This window comes from Globicephala melas, chromosome 11, assembly GCF_963455315.2.
Source record: "Globicephala melas chromosome 11, mGloMel1.2, whole genome shotgun sequence".
Lineage (NCBI taxonomy): Eukaryota > Metazoa > Chordata > Mammalia > Artiodactyla > Delphinidae > Globicephala > Globicephala melas.
In genome coordinates this window covers 101617578-101638934 of record NC_083324.2, presented here as the reverse complement: position 1 = coordinate 101638934, position 21357 = coordinate 101617578, and the positions used below count along the sequence as shown (strand labels likewise).

General features: G+C 50.8%; 1 protein-coding gene across 3 annotated transcripts in view; it reads right to left on the bottom strand.

Moving 5' to 3' along the window:
* The window catches only part of GMDS (GDP-mannose 4,6-dehydratase), a 477644-nt gene that overhangs the window by 57742 nt on the left and 398545 nt on the right, over positions 1-21357 (bottom strand). For all 3 annotated transcript variants that reach the window (XM_060308303.1, XM_060308305.1, XM_060308304.1), the window contains one exon: positions 8825-8921. In XM_060308303.1, the coding sequence (XP_060164286.1) occupies positions 8825-8921 (97 nt within the window). The remainder of the gene's footprint in view (positions 1-8824; positions 8922-21357) is intronic.

Sequence of the window (21357 nt, the reverse complement as noted above, 5' to 3'; positions counted from 1 at the left end):
TTGACGGAACTGGTTAGGGGGCCGCCTCAGAGTGTGACCAGTCAGTGGTCAGAAGGCACCTGCCAAAGGACAGGTGGGTGATCTCAGAGGCAGAGGGACTCTGTAGGGCTTAAGGATGACTCCTGGTTGGTTGTGAGACTCACAACAGCAGGAGCAGGAAGGAAGGAAAAGAGGTCAAAATGCAGGAAGAAGAAGAGGGTGAGAAGAGAGGGGAGGAGGGCCGAGCGCTGCCCAGGCAGCGGAGGACGCACCGCGGGGGAGCCTGGGAGGGGCCCTGGCGCCAGCATCCCCATGGGGCCGGCGTCTCCCCGGGAGACCATGTGGTCCCTGCACCGCGTCTCCGCGGTGCCACTGCTTCACCCCCAACCCGGAACGCTCTCTGGGTCTCTTTTTAAGCCACAAATCTCCCTCAGATCCTACTGTTGTCGTGCCCTCGCCTGGTGCTGCCTCAGACGTATGTGCGGCTGGACCTTGTCTGCGGCGGCCCAGGCGCACGTTCACGGTGTCTTTCGAGGGCGTGTCTGAAGCTTTAAGCTGACAGTTAACTAGAATCTTCCAACTCTTGCTCCTCCTCAAGGTGATAATAATGTGTTTTCCACACAGCAAGAGACACTGGTCCAGCAACGGGTCAAAGTGGTTAATCCAGTATTTTCTTCCAGCAGAGCCCTCTGCACGAGGAGCACAGCTCTGTCAGCGCCGTGAAACGCAGTTCAGCTTCCAACCTCTGCAACCGTGAGATGACGCCTTTGTGCAGTTTTCAGCCACTCTGTGATCGTTCGTTGCGCAGCAATGGGAAACCAACACAGATTTTCGGCTGCAAAAGTGATGCCCAGCTGCCTCTGAGAAGCAAGCGCAGAGACGGGTTTTCGCGGGAAGATCCCTGCGGGGGGGGGACGGCGAGGGGGCAGGAGGTGCCGAGGGAGGACGGCGAGGGGGCGGGAGGTGCCGAGGGCGGACGGCGAGGGGGCGGGAGGTGCCGAGGGCGGCTGGTCTCCGGCCCGTCGGCGGTACCGAAGTTCCGGGGTCGCCCCGGAACGTGCTGGACCCCGGGGCCTGGGACAGCCTCCGGGAACAGACGTCCGCAGGACCTGAGGGGAGGCCCACCTCCTCGCCTTCACCAGGACTGTCCGCTCCACCGTGTAGGATCAAGCAGAGCCGGCCGCGCTAAGAGCAAACGACCTTTTCTGCCCGAAGCTGTCGGGGCCAAAACGAAAGACATACTGAAAACCACGAAAACATCAGGACCTGAAGAGCTCGAAGGAGGCTGTCAGACGTCTTCTGAAAACCAATGACGTCACAGGCCTGTACGATGCTGCTGACGGCGACAATTACAATGATGACAGCAATAAAAGCCGCTTATACGCAGACGAGCCTCCATTCTTACGAACCAAACGCTTCGCACCCCGCCTTCCGGGGCACATCAGTTTGGAATTAGGCTCTGCTTATCCCTGAAATGCAGTTTGCCTCAACGGAGGCAGGAATCACCTTCCAGTTCATGTCAACTCTCTGGCATCAGCCCTTGAAACCTCTGAGGAGCCTCGAAGGCAGGGGCTCACGATGGAAGGTGGGGAACACTTTAGTCCGGCCCCGAGGCTCTTGGACACAAATGCTTAATATATGAATTCTTAACCAGTGTTCTCAGCCCGAGTTTCTGAGACTGACTTCCTGCCCCCAAACCTGCCTGGCCGGGGACCAGTTCCTGCTCCAGACGCCCCGCCCCAAACGCCCCTCTCAGGGCCTCAACTCACCTCACGTACACGTAGCCCCAAACCCAACCGCCTTCCTCCACACCAGGCCACCAGCGCCCCGAGGCCCTGAGGCCCCTGCCCCGCGAAGGGCGTCCTGTCCCCGGGTCCCGCCACCTGTGCGTCACCATCCGATCTGGCCCCTGACCCTGTGCTCTCCATCTCTGCAGCGTCCTGGCGCCCGTCACTGTTCTTCTGGCCGCCACCACCGGGTCCAGTGAGCGCCCCACTGCTCCTGCCTCGGCCCAGCCTGCGGCTGCCGAGCTGTCCCCTCACCTGGGGGAGACTCGCTGCCGGCTGAGGGCCTTCCCTCCCCCACCTGCTACGAGGACTCACTTCCACAGTCGGAATTCAATAAACATTCCTTCTGAATTAAACCTCTAGGGCCTCAACCCTACAGGGATACTCTATGTGTGCTGACTACCTTCTGAGAAGCTGAAGGTAAATAAGAATTGTATTTTAGACGTATGTGATGAATGCACTAAAGGAGTCCTGTAACGAATCCTAAAGCTGCAGAGTCTTCGAGTGCCTGGGCACCGGCCCGTTTCTTGCTTTAGGACTGCATTACAAGACGCACGGACCAGATCTGGCTATGAAGTACAGCGCCTGCTCTGAACAGCGGCTGAGTGGAGCTGGGTGTTCGCCAGCAGGCCGAGCACATCAGGTGTGATTGTGCAGGAGGCCAAGCAGAGCTGCCGAGTTACGGAGCAAGGCCATCAGCTGCGGGGAGCAGCTCGGAGGCTCCGACCACGGCAGTCAAGCGAGCGCTCAACTGTGCCAGCAGGTGTGACGGTGAGTGAAGAGACCGGTCTGCCCTGAGCCAGGGGTGTGGAAGCGAAGCCAGAGGAGGCCTCGAGGGAAGAGAAAGGCCGGTGCAGACAGACAGGACGGAGCTCTGGGGGACCCAGAAGAGCTAGTGTCCACACGTGAACGCTGTGCTATAGGAAAAACACTCAGACTTGCTACGGAATTATGAGCCTTGTCGGACGCACAGAGCAGAACAAGTGGAAGAAGGACACACAGATAGTGTTATCTGCGGAATCTCCATGAAAAGGTTTCTGAATCACAGTTATTTCAGGAGATAACGACGGCTGGATAGAACGGAAACAGCACTGCTGATTTAAGAAACCAACAAACAGCAAACAGGGATTCCTGAAATTCTGGAGCACAGAGGCCAGTGGCCGGAGATGAGAGTGAAGAGGGAGTGGCTCCTGCGAGCGACCAGAGCCCTGCAGGTAGCCGCTGAGCTGGGGAACAGACTGCCCTTCCTCAAGAAAGGAGCTGCAGAGGCTACAGCACGTTTCCAAGACGCTGGGACTTACGTTGTGGAGGTCAAGAGGTCATTGCTATGATTACAAATGAGGGTAGTCATGACCTGCTCAGCTTTTTGGGAACAAAGTTACAGATTTTACAGGAATTCCCGATTGGTACAAGGAATGAAAGCATCTGCATTAAGGCTACCAGGGAGATTTTGGGATGCAAACAAAAAGAATTAAAAAAAATTTTTTTTAATATAAGGGAAGGTATATAGTTACGTATATTCACCGAGGTATTTAAGTCTTTAATAGCATCATTCTAACCTGGATCTAATCATAAACCTTCAAGGAAAAACAGGAGGAAGTCGGGGGCATCATGGTCGGGACACAATTGTTATTTCATTAGACCTAAACGCTCTTGAGGGGACAGGAGCCGAGGGAAGAGCCCAGGCTTTAGGAGGAATGTCACCCACCCTGGGGGCTCTGCGCGGCGTCCTGTGAAGCACGGAGGCTACACTGTGGAATAGCTGAGACTCAACTGGAGAGACTGAAACTACAGTTCTCTCGGTTAAGTTCAAGGAAGGAAAAGGGCAGGAAAGGCCAGAGTGATTAAGGAGGGATAGAAAGATTAGTATGAGGAACCGAAGAGGGAGGCTTACAACACATGAACAGTGACGCAGAGATATAAACTATTTGTAAAATACAAGCAGTAAGAAGTTCAGAGAATAACTACAAGAGAGGAAGCATTGTGACAGCATTCCACGCCGTTGCGCTCGGGCAGTTATAAAAGCAGAGAACGCTGGGCCTGCACGTTGACGCTTACAGAATAAGGAGGCTGGCCTCTCCTCTTCCAGGTCCTGGAGCAGAGAGAGGGGCTCGCCCTTCACTGCTGTGTCTGCCCCCTCTCTGCCTGGCCCCCACCATCCAGACGAGGAACAAAGGAAAGCAGGGGCGTAGGGGTGGGATTAGAGCACTGGAGGGATGTGGACGGGAGAGATGGGTGCTTCTGGCAGAGCCGGAGGAGACAGGTCGCGGGCAAGGGAGGGTCCCGTTTCCTGCTAAGGGCAGGGACGTGTGCGAGGGGCTGAGAACAGCTAGGGGGAAGAAGGGACCGTTTCAAGACCCCCAGTGTCCAGGGATGGCGCTGGGCGAAGCTCTAACTGGTATTTATACAAGTCCTCTGCTGACAGATCAGATTCCTGAGGTCTGGAAAGTGTTACCCAGCATTATTCTAAACAGGGCTATGAGATAGAACAAGCAATTACGGGCCATTTAACTTAACATCATTTACAGAAAAATATTAGGAGAAGTTTGCAGAGGGGACAACTCAATGAGCATATGGTAATTTGATTAGAAACAGGCCACATGTTTTTACTGAAGGAAGGTGTTGCTTTAACTAGCTTGTTGGCCTTCTTTGAAGTTACTGCTTTCCCAGCTCTAGATTTTAACTCAGGAATTTTTTCTAGTATCTATAAAGAATGCGAATAAACATTAAGTATCTAAGCAAAGAGAGCAAAAACCAATCACAGCTGAGGACATCAGAAATACAATGGCAAGAAAAGCGAACGTCAGAGACAAATAATACAGCAAGGAAAAACTCAGCTCCATCACCCAGTAGAGTTTAAATCAAGACATTTTTCGTGGAAAATAGGTGATTTCAACTTCGGTCTGTTAATGTGTTTCCCATACCATTTCCTAAAATGCTCTGCAGAAAAAAGGCAATTTTTTTGTTTGTTTCACTGAAAAGAAAAAACTCTTAGCTTTTTTTTTTTTTAAGTGAACTGAACATTTGGTGTCATTAAAATTCGGCACATTAGGATGAGTACTTCCCAATACAACCTTTGTGAGTTTTGCAAGTTAAAAATTCTCAAACAAAAAGAAGACATCTTCGTTACTATTTTAAATTAAGTAATAGGTCAATGTTAATTTTCTCCTATTTACATGACAATTCCATACCACTGAATAGCTATTGAATCTTCAGAAAGAGGGTCAGAAAGGATAAAAATCAAGATAAAAACAAGAATTTAAAAAATCAGAGTACCTATTAGCGTTTGCTAGAAGCCCTGATTATACCATGTTATTGACTTTTTAGTGGTTAATACGTACACTTCACCAGTGACGTCCTACTTTTCAAAAGGCACTCGACTCCAGTAACTGACCTATTCCTCTCTACACTCTCCACGAGGGCCGATGGGTCTGTCTCGTCCATGCTGAATTCTTAGGATCTAACACAGGGTTTGGTGAACGTTTGTTGAACGAATGAATAACTAACAATAACAGCATTAATACTGGTATTTTACCATGTGCCGGACACGGCTCTAATGAGCACTTGTGTAAGTGACTCTCTGAATTCTCCAGCAAGTCTTTGAAAGAAGTTTGACTATGAATCCCATCTTTAAAGACAGCCAAACAGAGGCACTGAGAAGTAACACGCCTGAGTTCACACATCTGGTAACTCAGGCCGTCTGGCCTTAAGCCCAACCCCGCTTCTTCCCCGCACACAAATGCACAATGCCACAGCTCTGCGTACACGTACAGGCAGAGGAAACGCCAGAGGGGACAGAGGTACAGGACCCAAGTATTCGTGTTGCCATCACCAATGCTGGGATTCAAGGGCAACGGGAAATGTGAAGTCCAGTTTCCAGGATGAAGCTTCCCACAGCAGTAAAACTCCTCAACATGCCAGGGAAGCCCAGAGGTGTCCAGAGCGGGAACCAGAGAACAGGACTCCGCTCAGCTCAACTGGACACCAGAGTCCTAAGCTCAGAACAAAACCTTTCAGGACTTTCCACTCTGGAGCAGAAGCAGGACCAAAGATTTTGTGGTGACAAAATCAACGAGGGAGAGGTTTTCAGCTGGGAGGTCTGCTCTGTACAGAATCACTGGCGGCCTCTTTGGGGTCAGTGCTGGCCTGTGCTGCATAAACAGCCTGCCTTGCTTGGTCTGATTCTCACTCAGAAAACAATGTAAATCTTTATCTCCCTTTAGTCTTGCTTTAGGATACTGGTGTTCTATGACCTGCTTCTTCCCCCCCCAATTTTCTTTACGGCATTTTTTTCTTTCGATCATTCTGGCCCCACTGGACTCTGAGAAGATCTAGTTTATGCGTTCGTCTCCGGGGTGTCCTAGGTGCTGAAGACACAGGATGAAAGCCGATCAGGAGAACAAGCTTTTCTAGAAAGCGAGGAAGGATGAGAGGGAGGCTGTGGTACCTGGAAGATGGACTTGGCCTCAGAAAAGGGAAGGACACAGCGGGACAGGGAGAATTACACGTCTCCCCACATCGAGTGCCTCTCAGGCCTCGCGCCAGCGACGCCCTGGGTGTGTTGTTTACGGCACAGACCCAAGCGCAAGCTCGCAGGCGGGCTCCAGTTCTCACCCCCTTTCACCTGGAGGAACACTGTCACTCCCGAGGCAACTCCACGTACGGCTGTCGAGCCGATCCAAGTTCTGGGAAAACTGCTGCTCTGAAGAATGAGGTGAAAAGTTTAGCCTCACCGCACAACAAGGCTTGCCCGACAGAGCCTGTGCTGAGTGCAGTGGACAAAATCCAAGACCAGAGGCAGTAAAGGGGATCCGGGTGGTGGGGAGAGCTAGAGGGGTGAGAGGAGAGCCTAGGAAATAGGAGGGCACCCTCACGTTCAAACGCCTTTTGTGCAAACAGAGTTGCAGAACAGGTACGACAGGGACACTGGCCAGAACAAAAGGACGGATGTGGAGCCTCGGCAGGAAAGAGGGTCCACAGGGACTTCGAGAACCGTCTTGTGAGCCCAAGGGTCCTTATCAACCCCACACGGTGCCCAAGTCAGGTTGACAGACAAGCTGTTCTTAACGACTTCCTAGCTTTGGAAACGAGAAGGGCCACGGTGAAGTTGTTACAGGGGTTGAGGGTTGGCTCCGTCCGTTTTACACTCTGAGATGACAGTTTTCATTCGCGAGCACGGAAAGAAAGCTGTCTGTTTATGTCCCAGAAAAACGAGAGCCCGTGGCCCATCTCTGGGCCCGGTGGGAGGCTCCACAGCCGGGTCTCCTTGCTGTGTCAGCAGGAGCGCGCTGGTGTCCCCTCCCTGGGACCAGCACATCCTCTGCTGGCCACACCCAGCCCCATCAGCACGGGCACCATTGTTCACTGTGTGTCAAAGACCGGCCCCGCCCGGGCCAGGACAATGCGACTGCACAGCCCCAGTCGCCAAGCACTGCTGATTTCCTTTCCTTTTTATTCGCTCCTGTGTGTAAGAGTGCATGAAATGAAGTGTTTTCTTTTGTTTGAAACAAGACAGTTTGAAGGGTGATTACCGGTGACAGGTTCACTTTCGATCTTTCTTCACCGTGGCTTTCCTGATCTCGGAAAGTTGTAGAACAGATAGGAATTTGGTTCAAACACAGGTAAAACAGGCTCCAGGATTCTACTTTCACGGTTAATATACATCTCGTTCGGGAACCACCAGGTCTGAACATTTCTCTCTGAAGCTGCTGCTTTCTACCACCTTTAGGTACCTTTAAAACATTGAGTTTTGTCACCACAGTGAACGTGGTCCACATTTAAGTGACAACACCAAGCTAGAAGTTCTTATAAATCTAGGAAAGGAGCATGTTATGCTCAAACAACCTGTAGGTCATTTCTTAATACAGGAACTTCTTTTTATTTTTTTGTACTTTAAAATTTAGTATTTGATAAAGTATTATTACAGATTGGGAGGGTATGAAACATTAGTAATTAGTGGCTAGTCATGTTTTTAAAAATACTAAAGTAAAAAAAAAAAATACTAAAGTAAACGTCAGGTGGAGAAAGAGCCATCAATAGAATTGAAAGACAGGTGGCAGATTACGGGGTGAGGGTTAGAGAAACGCTTATGTAAACGAGGGGGATTCTTTCACCCATAAAATGAATAGACAACGTGTGTTCAGTCATTCAATACAAGTTTGAATCTATTCAGGAACTTCTGTATTCAGAAATTTATGCGTTTATCCACCCATCCACCAATAGTCATTAAGCACTGAGTTTTTCATCTAAGACAGTAAAAAAAAGTCCTTCTCCTCAAAGACTTTGGAGGAACTCTTTGGAGAAAAACACGTAAACAAATGAGTATAGTAAATTATAATAGGTGTTATAATATAGTTACGTGTAGCATATAATGTATCAGCAGATACAAAGGAGACAGTAGTGAGTTCAGTGGTGGTAGGATATCGGCCAGAAAAGGATTCACAGCCAGGACAGCACTTGAGCTGAGGCTTAAAAAGTGTGCAGGGCTTACCACCACTCAGGTCTGTGCGTGTGCAGGTGAGTGCACGTGTGTGCATGTGTGAGTGCGTGCGAGTGTGTGTGAGTACACGTGAGTGTGTGTGTATGAGTACATGTGAGAGTGTGCATGTGAGTGTATGTGAGTATGTGTGAGTGCACATGAGTGTGTTTACGTGGGTGTGTGTGAGTGCGTGCGTGCGTGTGTACATGAGCGTGTGCGCCGGGATCTCCAGACCCTGAGGGCCATGGGGGGCCTTGGAAGGCAGACGTCCTGCAGGTACCGGGGCTCAGCCATCCGTCGGGCCACTACCTTGATGGGATCCACCTTTGATCTGAGCCTCCATTTCTGAAACCAGCTCTGTCCCTGGGTGTGTGTTACCCTGTTTTCCTTTACACAGCAATGCATTTTGTGGCGAGAATAACACCCCAAAGGCAATTCCCTGGGCTCTGGTTTGGGGAACGCGCCCTGAGGGACGACAGAGAGCCCAGGGCAGAGCTGGGAAGCCTGGCTGCAGCAACCAGTTAATATTTTCCCAGCCAGTGGCTGGGTGTGGCCCTGCCGCCAGGGCCGAGACACTTACCACTTCAGTTGGTCGGTAGTACTTGAGATCCACGGTCACGTGAACTTTGCCGGTCTCTTTGCACCTGCCCACTTCATTTTCATTCTCTCCTTCCCACCTGGAAAGGAGAAAAAGAGTTGATCAGTCCCAACCTGCTTGGGAGCATCAGACCAGGCTGCCGGGCAGCGTGGCTTCTCCCTGTAGGAGCCAGAAGCCCATCCACTCAGGAAACACAGGCAGGTGCTTAACCGTGTCATGAGGGCAACAGCGGTTCGAAAGCCTTTCCAGATCTATGCCAAAAGGGCAGGCCTTTTCCTTCCTCTTTAAGGAAGATCATGGTATGTTCAGAAGTGAGACGCCAGAAATGAACAGATTAGCCACAACGAGGAACTGGGCAACTTTCAGGATTTCAAGGATTCTGTACCTCTTTAGACTATTCTTGATGAAGTCGATTATTATGAATTAATCTCTCCTGTCTCTCCTTTCCTTTTTTTTCTTTCTGTAGTTTTAGGGGTATTTATTGTAAATTGAATGCATTCCATTTTAGAGTAAGTTTCAGACCCTAATTAGCCATTCATTTCATCCCCGTAGCCCATATAAGTGCCCTTGCTGTCCCCAGGCAGCAGTTGGCCCCATTGATAAAGCCCAGATGATTAAACCTCCAAAAAGTGCGTAATGAATCGGTTGATTCCCTGCTAAGCGACGGTCTTTCAGCATCTCTTCTTTCTCTGATTCAGCTACGATGCTATTTGGACAAGTGTTCTTCCTTAAACACCCACAGTCGACAACTGTTCAGGATCCCAATAGCAGCCCCCTCTTCTCATAAGCTGAGGGCAAGTCCACAAGTTTCAAGACCAGCTTCTTGCCGGAGTTCCATTTTATGTTCTCACTTTTACAGAAATGAAGCCACTGGCTAAAGCTGACCTCTGGATTTCTTCTACGAACTAATATCCAAAGAACAAAAAATACTATATTATTTGACTTGTTTCTACAAATGGAACTTTTCGGCAAAGAAAGAAAAGAAGTTACCGAGTAATGTCTGACTTCAATGCTTATCCTCAGACCTAGTTTGCTTTATCAGCTGGTGATGAATCCTGTGACAGGACAATTCTGTCACAGTGGAGATCAAAGGAAAGAATAGAGCATTAAGTTGGTTACTTGACTGTGTGAATTACAGGTGCCATTGAAGATGGCCATTAAATGTTGACTGTGGTTGTATTTTGGACATAGATTGGGTATCAGAGACTTCAACTGGCCTCACAAGCTTTCTCTCTGATCACCCCCTCAAATGTTCTATCCTCAATTTACTTTTTGATAGCATAAGGGTAATATTTCGTCGTGGGAGGAATAATCAGTTCATGAGTATGCTGGATTTGCCAACGTACTAAAGGCAAATATGAAAAACATTCCACAACACAGAGAGAATTAGAGCTCAATATGTTGAACAATAAAAGAAATGTACGACTGCCATTTTCCATGACTCTTCTATTAATGACTCAAAAAAGGGTGTTTGGTGATTCACTTATTTGGTTTAATTTCTTTCCCTTGCCTAGACTTCTTTGGCAGGATCAGAGCTAAGTTTCTGGAACATTCACCTGGATATGGTAGGTGGATGCTTTAGAGTATGCCGACTAAAACTGCTGTAAAATGGGAAAAGCTGAGGGGCTGGTGAGCCCTGTCGTCTCTGATCGATGAAGACCAACCCTTGGCCAATATCCACAGTAAGGGAGAATATTTGGTAAAGTCATGATTTAAAAAAATTACCTAATTCTAAAGTTGTTTTAGCGGAACCTCTCTCGGGTGACGCCTTCATCAACAGTAAATGAAAGGATATTTGTTTCTCAGGAGTGCGTTTCAGTCTTATTTCTGCTCACGTTTCACACTCAGGAAGAGAAACAAGCTCTGCACACGCCTTCCTGATGGCATCTGCACGGAGCCAGAGGGTCCAGAGCACGTTTTGCTGTTTCTTCCAGCTGCGGCTCGGCACGTAATCTGCGATGGTCAGGCTGACGTGGGGACACAGACACGCGTGACACCGCCCGTCGTGGTGGTGAATCCGCACAGAGGCCACAAGCTGGAGGAATTGGTGATTCAGACCCACGTATTTACAGTGACTCCTTCTGAAACCACACACGTAGCCACATACATACTTAAGTCGACGAGGCCTCGGGAAAGGCGTCCCCTGACCGTGCTCACGTGCGGCCCAGGGAACTTGGCAAAGCTGGCCACGTCTCCAGAGCAGGGGCTGTGAACGGTTTCTGTGAAAAGCATCACATAAGAGGCTCTGTCACGTGTTCTTCCTCATTGCCTTCCTCCTTCTTCTCTTCCTCATTATCTTCTTTCTTTCAAATTTTTAACTACCCTCTAAAACAGTAAAAACATCCTTAGAGGACAGTAAAAAATGAGCCTTGGCTGGGGTCTGGCCTGCAGACCGTAGTTGCCCCCCTGCATCAGGGGGTGAGTTACTGACACATCCTCACCCTTGACCCCAGGAAGGCATCCGGTTCCGGTCCACACCGGCAGGCTGATGGCCGGCCCAGCAGGACCTTCCCCGACCGCTATGGACTCTCCTGGGCTGCCCTGCAGCCTTGGGCCAACACTGGCATTTGTAACAGCAGCTGAAGTGGGAAAAGACGGGGAAGAACCTGCACGTTAGAAGTGAGTTGACACCACGCAGGCACCTGCAGGGCGGCTGCCCACATGCAGGCCTCTCTGCCTCTGCCTGGTGCTGCTAGGCAGCCTCCACGTGTCCACGGCCACGGCCGTCTCTCAGGGCACGGCGTTGCCCTACGATGAATATGGCTGTGCTGAACAGCCAACTGTCACCAAGGGAAGGACGCAGAGCAGAACCACTTTCTAACTTGCACTAGGTCTGCAAGAGGGCAATAAGCAAAAGATTCGGCCAAGGACCAGAAAGCATTGTCACAACAACACACAGAACACTTGTGTTAACCAGTAAACGCTAAGAGCTAACTTGCCCTAACAGGTGATGTTATGACTCAAGCAGAGCTGCAATGTTCATGAAATGACAGTGGCCTGACAGGGGGTAGGGGATTCGGCTAATTAACAGGAGTTACTAGCCACTAATTTAGATCAGCAGCTCACTGAGCAGGGATCCTGTATAATCCAAATTTGAAAATAAAACTGTTGGCTCCTAATGAGCATTAAACAGCAATAGAAAGCACTGAAGAATCCAGCACAGAAAGTCAAGATGAGGCGCTATTAACCTCTCCCCAGCAAGGAACCCCTCCAGGGAGCAGAGCAAAGCCAAGCGGGCAGCCGAAGGCAAGTCGGGGACATCACAGAAGCGCGCAGGGATCACTTTAAGGACCAAGACTTGACTAGGGTGCACACGTGGAGACAGGAGGTCACCAGCAGCCACGATTTACTGGTGAAGGGCATGGGGCGCCCTGGGAGTGTCAGCAGGTCCTGGGCGAGGACGGTGTTTGCACACACTTCTGTTCCTTCCCCGGAACCCCTGCAAAAACGAACATGCTGACAAGGGCTGAACAACAGGAGAGACGAGAAGACCCAAGTTCTGGGAGCTGGAGAGGAGACGGACGAGTGTTAAAGGACTGGGCAGAGGCCCCAAAAAACAGACCCGCAAGCTGGCAGCGGGGAAGCTGAGCATGGGCCCACTTGGCCCCGGGGAAGCCCAGATACTCCGGACAGGGGGTTGATTAAACTCCCCCGGAAGCAGCCCAATGTCCAATCCCCTCCCAGGGTTGGCATCACTGGGCAATGGCCTCACCCTCCGTCCTGAAGAAGGTGGCAGGATTGAAGGCCATTGGGTCCTGTGAGCGTGCGGCCACCACAGGGAGAAGAGGAAAGGTAAGTGGATTGTACGCAGAACGCCCAGCATCCTTTGCCCTGAGGGGGTGCTGGGGTCAGGCTGGTCCCCTTCCAGGGAGGAGGCTAGGAACTCTCCTCTGGGCTCAGATTCTCCAACTAAACGGCCTCCAGAGCCCCCAGGCTCTATGTCCTCAAAAACCCCAATCAGCTTTTTAGGCCCCCACTTGTAAACATGAGCAGAAAACCGAGGATTACCAGACACACGTGAGGAAAACCGCACATACGAAGACAGAAATCACAGCAGACAAACTGAAAACCAGCAACTTGGAGGAAACAGAACAAACAGGGAAGATCATTAAAAACAGAACACAACAACAACAAACTCACACATCACTGCTACTATCTTCAGAGAGACAAGGAAAGATATCAAAGAAACAAAAATAAGATACTACGTAAAAAAGGACAATTTGAAAAAAAAGATTTAGAGATTGAAAAAATTCAGAAATCAAGAGAAGATTTTGAAGACAGAAAAGTAGGGCAAACAGATGTAGATATGAAAAAGGAAGATAAGGAAATCAGAAGATGGCCTCAAGAGGTCAGTATAATAGGATTTCCAGGAAGAGAGTAAAGAAAATAATTATCTTAACATATAAAGAGAGTTGGTCAGAGCAGATGAACACACATTTCCAGACTGAAAGCGGCCCACAGAGCACGCAGATACCACCCCACGGAGTTTCAGAACACGGGGACGAGGAGGAGGTCCCCGGGAGCTCAAGGGGCTGGGAGCGGCCCAGAGTGGCCCCTGGGCTGCCACGGCAACACTCAAAGTAAAGGCAATGGAGCAACGCCTCCAAGGTTCTGAAGGCAAGTTATTTCCAACCAAGAAATGTACATTGGCCACCTTGTTAATTGAGGGCAGGATAGAGATATTTTCAGATAAGCTTGGTCAAAAACTATTTGCTTCCCATGCACCATTCTCAGGAAACTAATTAAGGTTTGGCTTCACCAAACCACAGAATTTTAAAAAGATGTCAGAAAATAGGGGATGACTCTACCATCCAGCGGTCCAGGTGGCATCAGGTCAGAAGGATCTAGAGGGGGGCTGCAGGGGACGTGCCCGAGGGTAAGCCTCCGGCCTGAGCACCTTCAGGGCAGACTGAGGGGAAGTGAGTGACAAACACATGGAGAATGAAGCAAACGGAGAAAGACAATTTTTAGGTCTATGGTAAGCAAGGGACATCTGCTCAGAAAGGAAGAAGGAAGTGTTGTTTCCCGGAGTGAACGCGTTGGTCAGTCCTGACGACGTAACACAGGAGGACAGCTCTGAGGTGGGGGGGAGACACGGGGTCACAAGGGACACAGCTCTCCTTTGGAATGAGGTGCCAGGAGAGAAGCCTCAAGGGGGAAGATCGAGGACCAGAAATCAAAGCACGTTGTTTAGTCACATGGATGCAAATGCCAGAGTGATGGGCTGAACGATACAGCGAACAGGACTTCCACAGAGAGACGCCAGAAACCCACGGGAGCAGAGCAGACCTGGAGGTGACCCGAGACGAGGTACCAGCGCAGGAGCGCACGCGTCTCTCGCGTCGCTGAAGGGCCGCAGGATGGCCAAAGAGTGGGCGGACCAGCTGGGAAAATGGGGGTGCAGGGCGGGAGGTCGCTGGGGGTGGGACACCGCCTGCAGATGCTCAGACGTCACATGATGTGCCGGAGTAACTGGAAACGGACAAACAGCAACGAAGGACAAAACCACCGCGAACGTGAGCTTCACGAACAGCAGGCCGACCAGCGAGGCCCCGGCCCCCTGGACGCGGAGCTGCAGACGCTTGCTGGGCCTCGGAAGAGCGGCTCCGATGGAGCGAAGGGCAGGGATGGAAGGGGGGCAGCCGACCGGGCACCTTCTGGAGGGAGGGGGGCCCTTCCTCAAGACTGGAGGACCTGGGGCCGGCAAGATGCTGACGGTGGAGCTGACGGCGGCGGACGGAGGGACGACGGGTTTCTGGAGAAGGCTGGCAGCTGAGGCCCAGACCCGGGCGGGGGGCACCTGTCCAGGGGCAGGAGGAGGGGGGGCTCCAGGGCCGCTGGTTTAATCACCAACCTGCTCTCGCTCCTGAAGGGCAGCACCGGGGAGGGGGGGCATGGGCACGTGGGCACGAGGGGGGGCGCGGGCTCTGGGCGGGGGTTGGGTGTGTGCAGGGAGGGGGCCGTGGGCCGCGGGTTTGACCCTGTGCGGGTCTGAAACGCAGACTGCAGGTCTCCAGGCGCTCGGTGTCCCACTTCGCTTCCTTTACTAAGGATCATCATTACTAAACAAGCGGCTCCAGCTGTTAGGCCGAATGAATGAATAACCAATTACAGCAAAAGGTGAAACTTAAATCCCTGTTCCCGCGGTTCCAGAAGACGCTGTTCCCGTGACTCGCTGGAGGGCAGGCTTCCACACCAGGACCCCTCCTCGCGCGGTCCACCAATGCGGCACCGTCTGCGCCTTCATCGGGAAGCCGTCTGGGGGCTGAGCGGGTGGCAGAAGGCCACACGGGAACGGCTCCACCCCACGCGGTCGAAGAGAGCAGACTGCGTCCTCTGACAAGGACACTGCTTCCTATGGGGCCCCTCCCAAACGTGGCTTCAGTAAGAGTTGTCAATTGGTCAACATTTCCTCTGCTTCCTTCTTTTTCACCAGTATCACTGGAAACTACTAAATAGAGAAGTTCTCCTTTCGAACTGTCCTCTCTCACGCTTTATCTGTAGGAAATCCGACGGCTGTGATTAACTCAGTGGACACAGTCTTGTGGCGTCGAGCCTAATGAGGCCTAATGAGACTGGCTCAAGAGATCAAATGAAAGACCAGAGAGCACGGTCCTCAGCTGTGCAGCGACAGTGGCTTCTAAGTCAGCCTCCGCGTTCCTGCGCAGCCTTTACGCGGCTCTTATCTGCCTATTTGTACTTATTTTAACTCAGCTGGGGTGTCCTATCCGCCCCCAGGGAATGTGGATGGAGTTTCTCCTGCTTTACAGCGTGAAGCAGACTGTACGGTGGCCTGACCGGGGGCCCGCGGTGGGGAGGTGGCGATTTCGGGACCAGAGCCCCACTCTGTCTGAGCCCCATCACAGTTCAGGGCTGTCTGACCCCTGCACCTCCCACACATCCTCAGCTAGCGCCTAAAAGTGCCAGGCGCTGAGCTGAGCCGGGTGCTGAGGACGGGGGCCTCTGTCCTTAAAGGGCTCGAGGCCTGGCGGCCACACAGGATGCATGTGAATGGCAGTAGAAGGCAGACAGGGGCTGGCAGAGGACCAGGTGGGCACCTGGCAGGGTGGTGGCCTCAGGGAGGCCTCTGAGACCCGACGGGTGTGCGGGCGGTAGGTGTGCGTGTCTCTCGCTGCACCCGAGGTGGCCGAGCTGTCCCAGCCCAGCTTTCGGCCTGCCCACTGCCCACAGCCAGGTTACTAATGCTCCTCTGCGCCTGTTCTCATGCCTTTCCACCCACTTGGAAGGCTCTCCCTCTCCTGAACTCCCAGCCACAGCTCCCGCTTGGGCCAAAGGCCCACTTAACTCCACCTTCCTGCCGACGTCACCCCAAGCCCCCATCACAGGGCTGTTCTTCCAGAGCTGATGTGATAAATTTGCACAATACCGTCATCTATTTGTACACATTTGTACGTAATGAGTTCCTATTATCCCCTAATTAGAACCTACACTTCTCAAGGGCAAGGCAGTGCCTTGGTTCTCGTAGATGATTTTGGCTCTGGGAAAAAAAAGAAAAAGAAAATGTGCAGAGAGCACGCTGATGGAGCCTCTGTCTGCCTTCAGTACAACGCCCCCCGTTCCATTAGGTAACTTACAGAGGCAGCAGTTGTTCTGAGGATCTAATGGATCCTTAGTTAAAGAACTTAACTGACCTGCTACCCAGTGAATTGCATCAACCGTACATGAAATGGAACAAGGGTTGCCCCAGCCTCCAAGACACAAATAGCATCAGGGCTCACATCAGACCTACACACGCTGCTACACAAAAACCTGTCACTTGAATTAAAGTTCACATCCCTTTAGGCTGTTATACTTTGGGGTTTTTTTTAATGGATTAAAACCCCAAGTATCTTAGAAGTTCATCAATATAACATGATAGTAGGGGGACTTCCCTGGTGGCGCAGTGGTTAAGAACCCACCTGCCAATGCAGGGGACACGGGTTCGAGCCTTGTTCCGGGAAGATCCCACATGCCGCGGAGCAACTAAGCCCATGAGCCATGACTACTGAGCCTGCGCTCTAGAGCCCACGAGCCACAACTACTGAGCCTGCGAGCCACAACTACTGAGCCCACAAGCCACAATACTGAAGCCCGCGCGCCTAGAGCCCGTGCTCCACAACAAGAGAAGCGACCGCAATGAGAGGCCCGTGTACCGCAACGAAGAGCAGCCCCCGCTCGCCACAACTAGGGAAAGCCTGCGCACAGCAACGAAGACCCAACACAGCCAAAAGTAAATAACTAAATACACAAACAAATAAATAAACTTATTTTTAAGAAATGATAGTAGGGTTTAGACTTCCCAGTGGTGGGAGAGATTCTGTCTCAGCAGTGAGTGGAAGCTGGTAGGGAGAGTCCAGTCTCTACGCAGACATTTCTGAAGGCCTGGGTCTGGTCAGAGCATCTCCACCAAGTTCTCACGGTGCTGACACCCAGCTTCTCAAGAGAACTGATTCTCCCAGCTCCACGGAAGATGCAAGTGATGATATTTCTACCCCTCCGTGTCAGAGGTTCCACTCAACTTGCTTAGACAGTATGGGCATTAGACAAGCAGTAAGCAAGCTGTCAGGTGGGGCTGCAGCTCCGGGGGCTCAGAGGGGGTGAGTCTGAAGAGACGCGGCCAAGGATAGCGCACCTAAACACGCGTAAACGCACAGAACCTTCCCGGAGGAAAACACGCAGAGCCACGGGGACGTTCCTTCTCCCAACTCCCGCCCAGCCCAGGCGGAGCTGCAAAGCACGTCCTGGGGAAACTCTGTTCGTCAAAAACGACTGACCAGAAGGATGTGCTTTTGTCCAAAAGCAACTGGACACAGTCAAGGCTCAGCACGTTCTCCAGGATGGCCTCACAGCAGACATGCCAGCCACGGGACACGGGCTCACACCCGGGGCCTCGACACCCAGCCACGGGACACGGGCTCATGACCTCATGACCAGGGAACAGACACCCAGCCACGGGACACGGGCTCATGACCTCATGACCAGGGAACAGACACCCAGCCACGGGACACGGGCTCAGGCCCAGGGCATAGACACCCAACCATGGGACACGGGCTCACACCCAGACACCCCCCCCACCTTACGGTCCCCTCCGGGCATCCTCCAGGCCCAAGGGCCAGAAATCCCACCCACCAGGAAACAATCCCCAATTAGGGGAAGAATGTGCACAAACACAAAATGCTTGTTATCTCAGCCAGGAGGCGTTTAGAAATGAGTTTCTTTTTCAACGTATAATAATGTTTGCCCTTGTTGTTTTGACTGAAAATGTAGATACGATACCACAAACTATGATAAATATTTCCATTGGCTAAACATCTCCCCAGCAGCAGACGGTGGTTCTCACATGGTTGCAGGCTATTTCTACAACTCTCTTCTCAAAATTTAACAAGATTAATGACAGAAAATTAGTCGAGACAAGTATTGGCCTGTTTGGTTTATGCACCACTTCAACTATAGGAGAAAAGCACTTCCTTTTCACATTACTTAGCGATAAGTTGATGGGAAAGTGAAAAGCAAAGCCTCACACTGACAACAACCCTGACAACACAAACTCCTCCAAAAACACACATGCACACACACACAGATACACACACACACGTACACACACACATACACACATGTACACACAGAAACACACACGTACACATACACACATGCATACACACATACACACAGATACACACATACACATACACATAGATACACATACACACACATAGATACATACACAATACACATATAGATACACATACACACATATACACACGTACACAGATACACACATACACATAGATACACACGTACACATAGATACACATACACACATACACACATGTACACACAGATACACGTACACATAGATTCACATGCATACACACATACACACAGATACACACACACACATAGATACATACACACATACACATACACACACATACACATACACACACGTACACATAGATACACACACACAGACACACACACCGGGATGTTCTGGGAAGAAAACATGTGTTGTCACAAGGGTGCCTTCTCAATGCAAACAACCAAATGGGAACTTTGTTGCCAAACGTGACCCTAAATTGTATCAGGACCGCATGCGGTGCTGACCTGCTCCCCTGAGTATCTTCTACCGACCCAAAGTCACATGCATGTGCTGTTTTCCAACAAACTGAAAGCAAAAATTCACTCCGTGACGTCAGAAACTTCAAGAGCGACATTCGTGCCAATTCTAAACGTGAAGATGGCGACCCATTCCCCAAGTCTTTTCAGTGAACATTCCAACAGACATTTTCAAGACCAGTAGAAGAGATGGAAGGTGACAGCAGACTGGAAACAGCTAAAGTGAGACTCTTCCAGATGCTGGCTGGTGAGCCCTGTGACAGGAAAGCCATATGACAGGAGGCTCCAGAGACCATCCAGGAGCTCAGAGAAAATACCTACAGCCTTCCTCTGAGCTCCCAAAGCAGGGCAGGCAGGAGCTCCCAGAGCGCAGAGGCCTCCCGTCCTACCCGACAGCGCTGCGGTCGCCGGCCCTGTGCACGTGCAGGCCCTCCCCAGGCCTCTCTGGCTCCCTGGGGTAGGAAGACGGTGGAGCCCCTTCAACTGTCACCACGCTGGGAGCATGGGCCCTGCTACCCCGACATGGGGGACTTGGGGCGACCAGGGCCCTTCCAGGGAGGACTCAGTGCACAGGCTGGCTGTGGACACCCACTGGGTCTCAGTGATCAGGACTGAGGACCCCAGACTGCAGACCCCGAAGGACGGGAGGGGGGGATTTGCTTCCAGTGACAGAGCGGAGGCCCGACTGCACGGAGGGAAAATTATCCTGGAAGGATCCTCCCATCTCACTTTTTCATCACAACCTGGGCCCTCGACACTCAAAAGCCAGGCCTTGGCTGCTCCTGTCTCTGTGTCCCGGTCGGGCTTCCTTCCACGGGCTCGCAGGCCTCAGCCCAGCTCGGTAAGTTGTTTGCTTCTGACACACAACCGTCATGTCACGAAGAAAGGATACACGCGAACAAGATGGAAAATGCGGTATGAAGCTTAGACCCGGACCCCCCCCCCATCAGCAGGTGGCCGTCGAGGGTACGCGGGGACGTGCGTCACGGTGCCTCCAGTGCTGGGGTGAAGCTGAAGGGGGCACGGCCACGGCACCCTTCTGGGCTCGCACTAAACGATCATTCGAGCTACGTGAACATGCTTTTGTCGGCCTAGCCCACTTCTCACCTTTCTTCTGGAAGTAACATCCCGAGTGGGTGGAGGACCCGCCCACCCCCCCACCCACCCCGGCTCAAATCGCGGAATTCTGTGGGGTCGCCGAGCACAGAGGTCTCTTCCCCCAATGACAGGACCAGACCCAGGAGAAGCTTGGCCACACTGTGGCCTCAGTGCCTGGTCTGCAGGTGGTCACGGGCCCAGCCGAACCGGCCAAGGTCCTTCGTGTCCCCCAGGCTACGCCAAGGTCGGTTGTCGTCCCTTAAAGACAAAAGAACTGTGACTACTAGAAATGCTCGTTCACTTCTCTCCCCTTCCTAATGCAGACACTTTGATTATGTTTACACGGCTTCGTTTTATTAGCATGGATACCTCACACATCAAAAAAAAAAAGAATTTATATATACCATCCCTCACAACTTTTGGAGCTTAAGAGAATAACAAAATGTCATGCTTTATTCCTTAAGAAAACACAAACAAAACGTGTACTTATTTTCAGAAAATAAGACGTGAAATTGCCTCTACTATAGAGTGAAGGATACTCATTCCCCTTCCCCTGTAGTCTTCATTCTAATAAAAATGTTGGGGGATTATTTAAAAGCAACATGAATTCTATATACAAAGATATTTATCTATATAAAAAAGATATTAAAAAAGAACTCAATCCCGACACAAGAAATCCACATTTGTAAATCCACAAAAGAATATGAATAATTTTCTTGAAACATGAAATATCTTCTTTAAAAATGAAATAAAGGGCATAGAGGTATTCTAGATGGCTAAATGGCCTTGCAAAGATTATTTTATATCCTCCTGGTTTTTGTTTTTTCTTAATGTGCCAACTCCCAGCATTGCATTTAAAATGAAAATGCCTCCGTGTTTGCCTTCCTATTCTTTATCTTCTCTAATGAATATAATTAGTCTCCTTCACCATGTTTTTATGCAAAAAAAATTTATAAGTCAGGTAGTTAAGTAAAGGAAGAAAATGCAGGTAAATGAAACATGACATAGAAGGTGATTCTAATTGAAATTTTGCTCCTCACGTTGCAATTTGGAAGCAAAATCACCTAAAGGCTACTACAAACAAGGACATTGGTCTTGGGTTTACGGACTTCCACCTTCTCTTGGGACTTAAGCATCAAATGTTTTAAAAAGCCACGTATTACAGGAAAGCATGTGAAATGTTTCCCAAACGATGAGCTCTTGGACCTTCTCCAATCTCCAGCGCTAGTTTTGACAGACTGCTATTATAATTTTTGAAGTAAACGAACTACTGTATAAATTAAGTTGTTGGAAGAACTTGA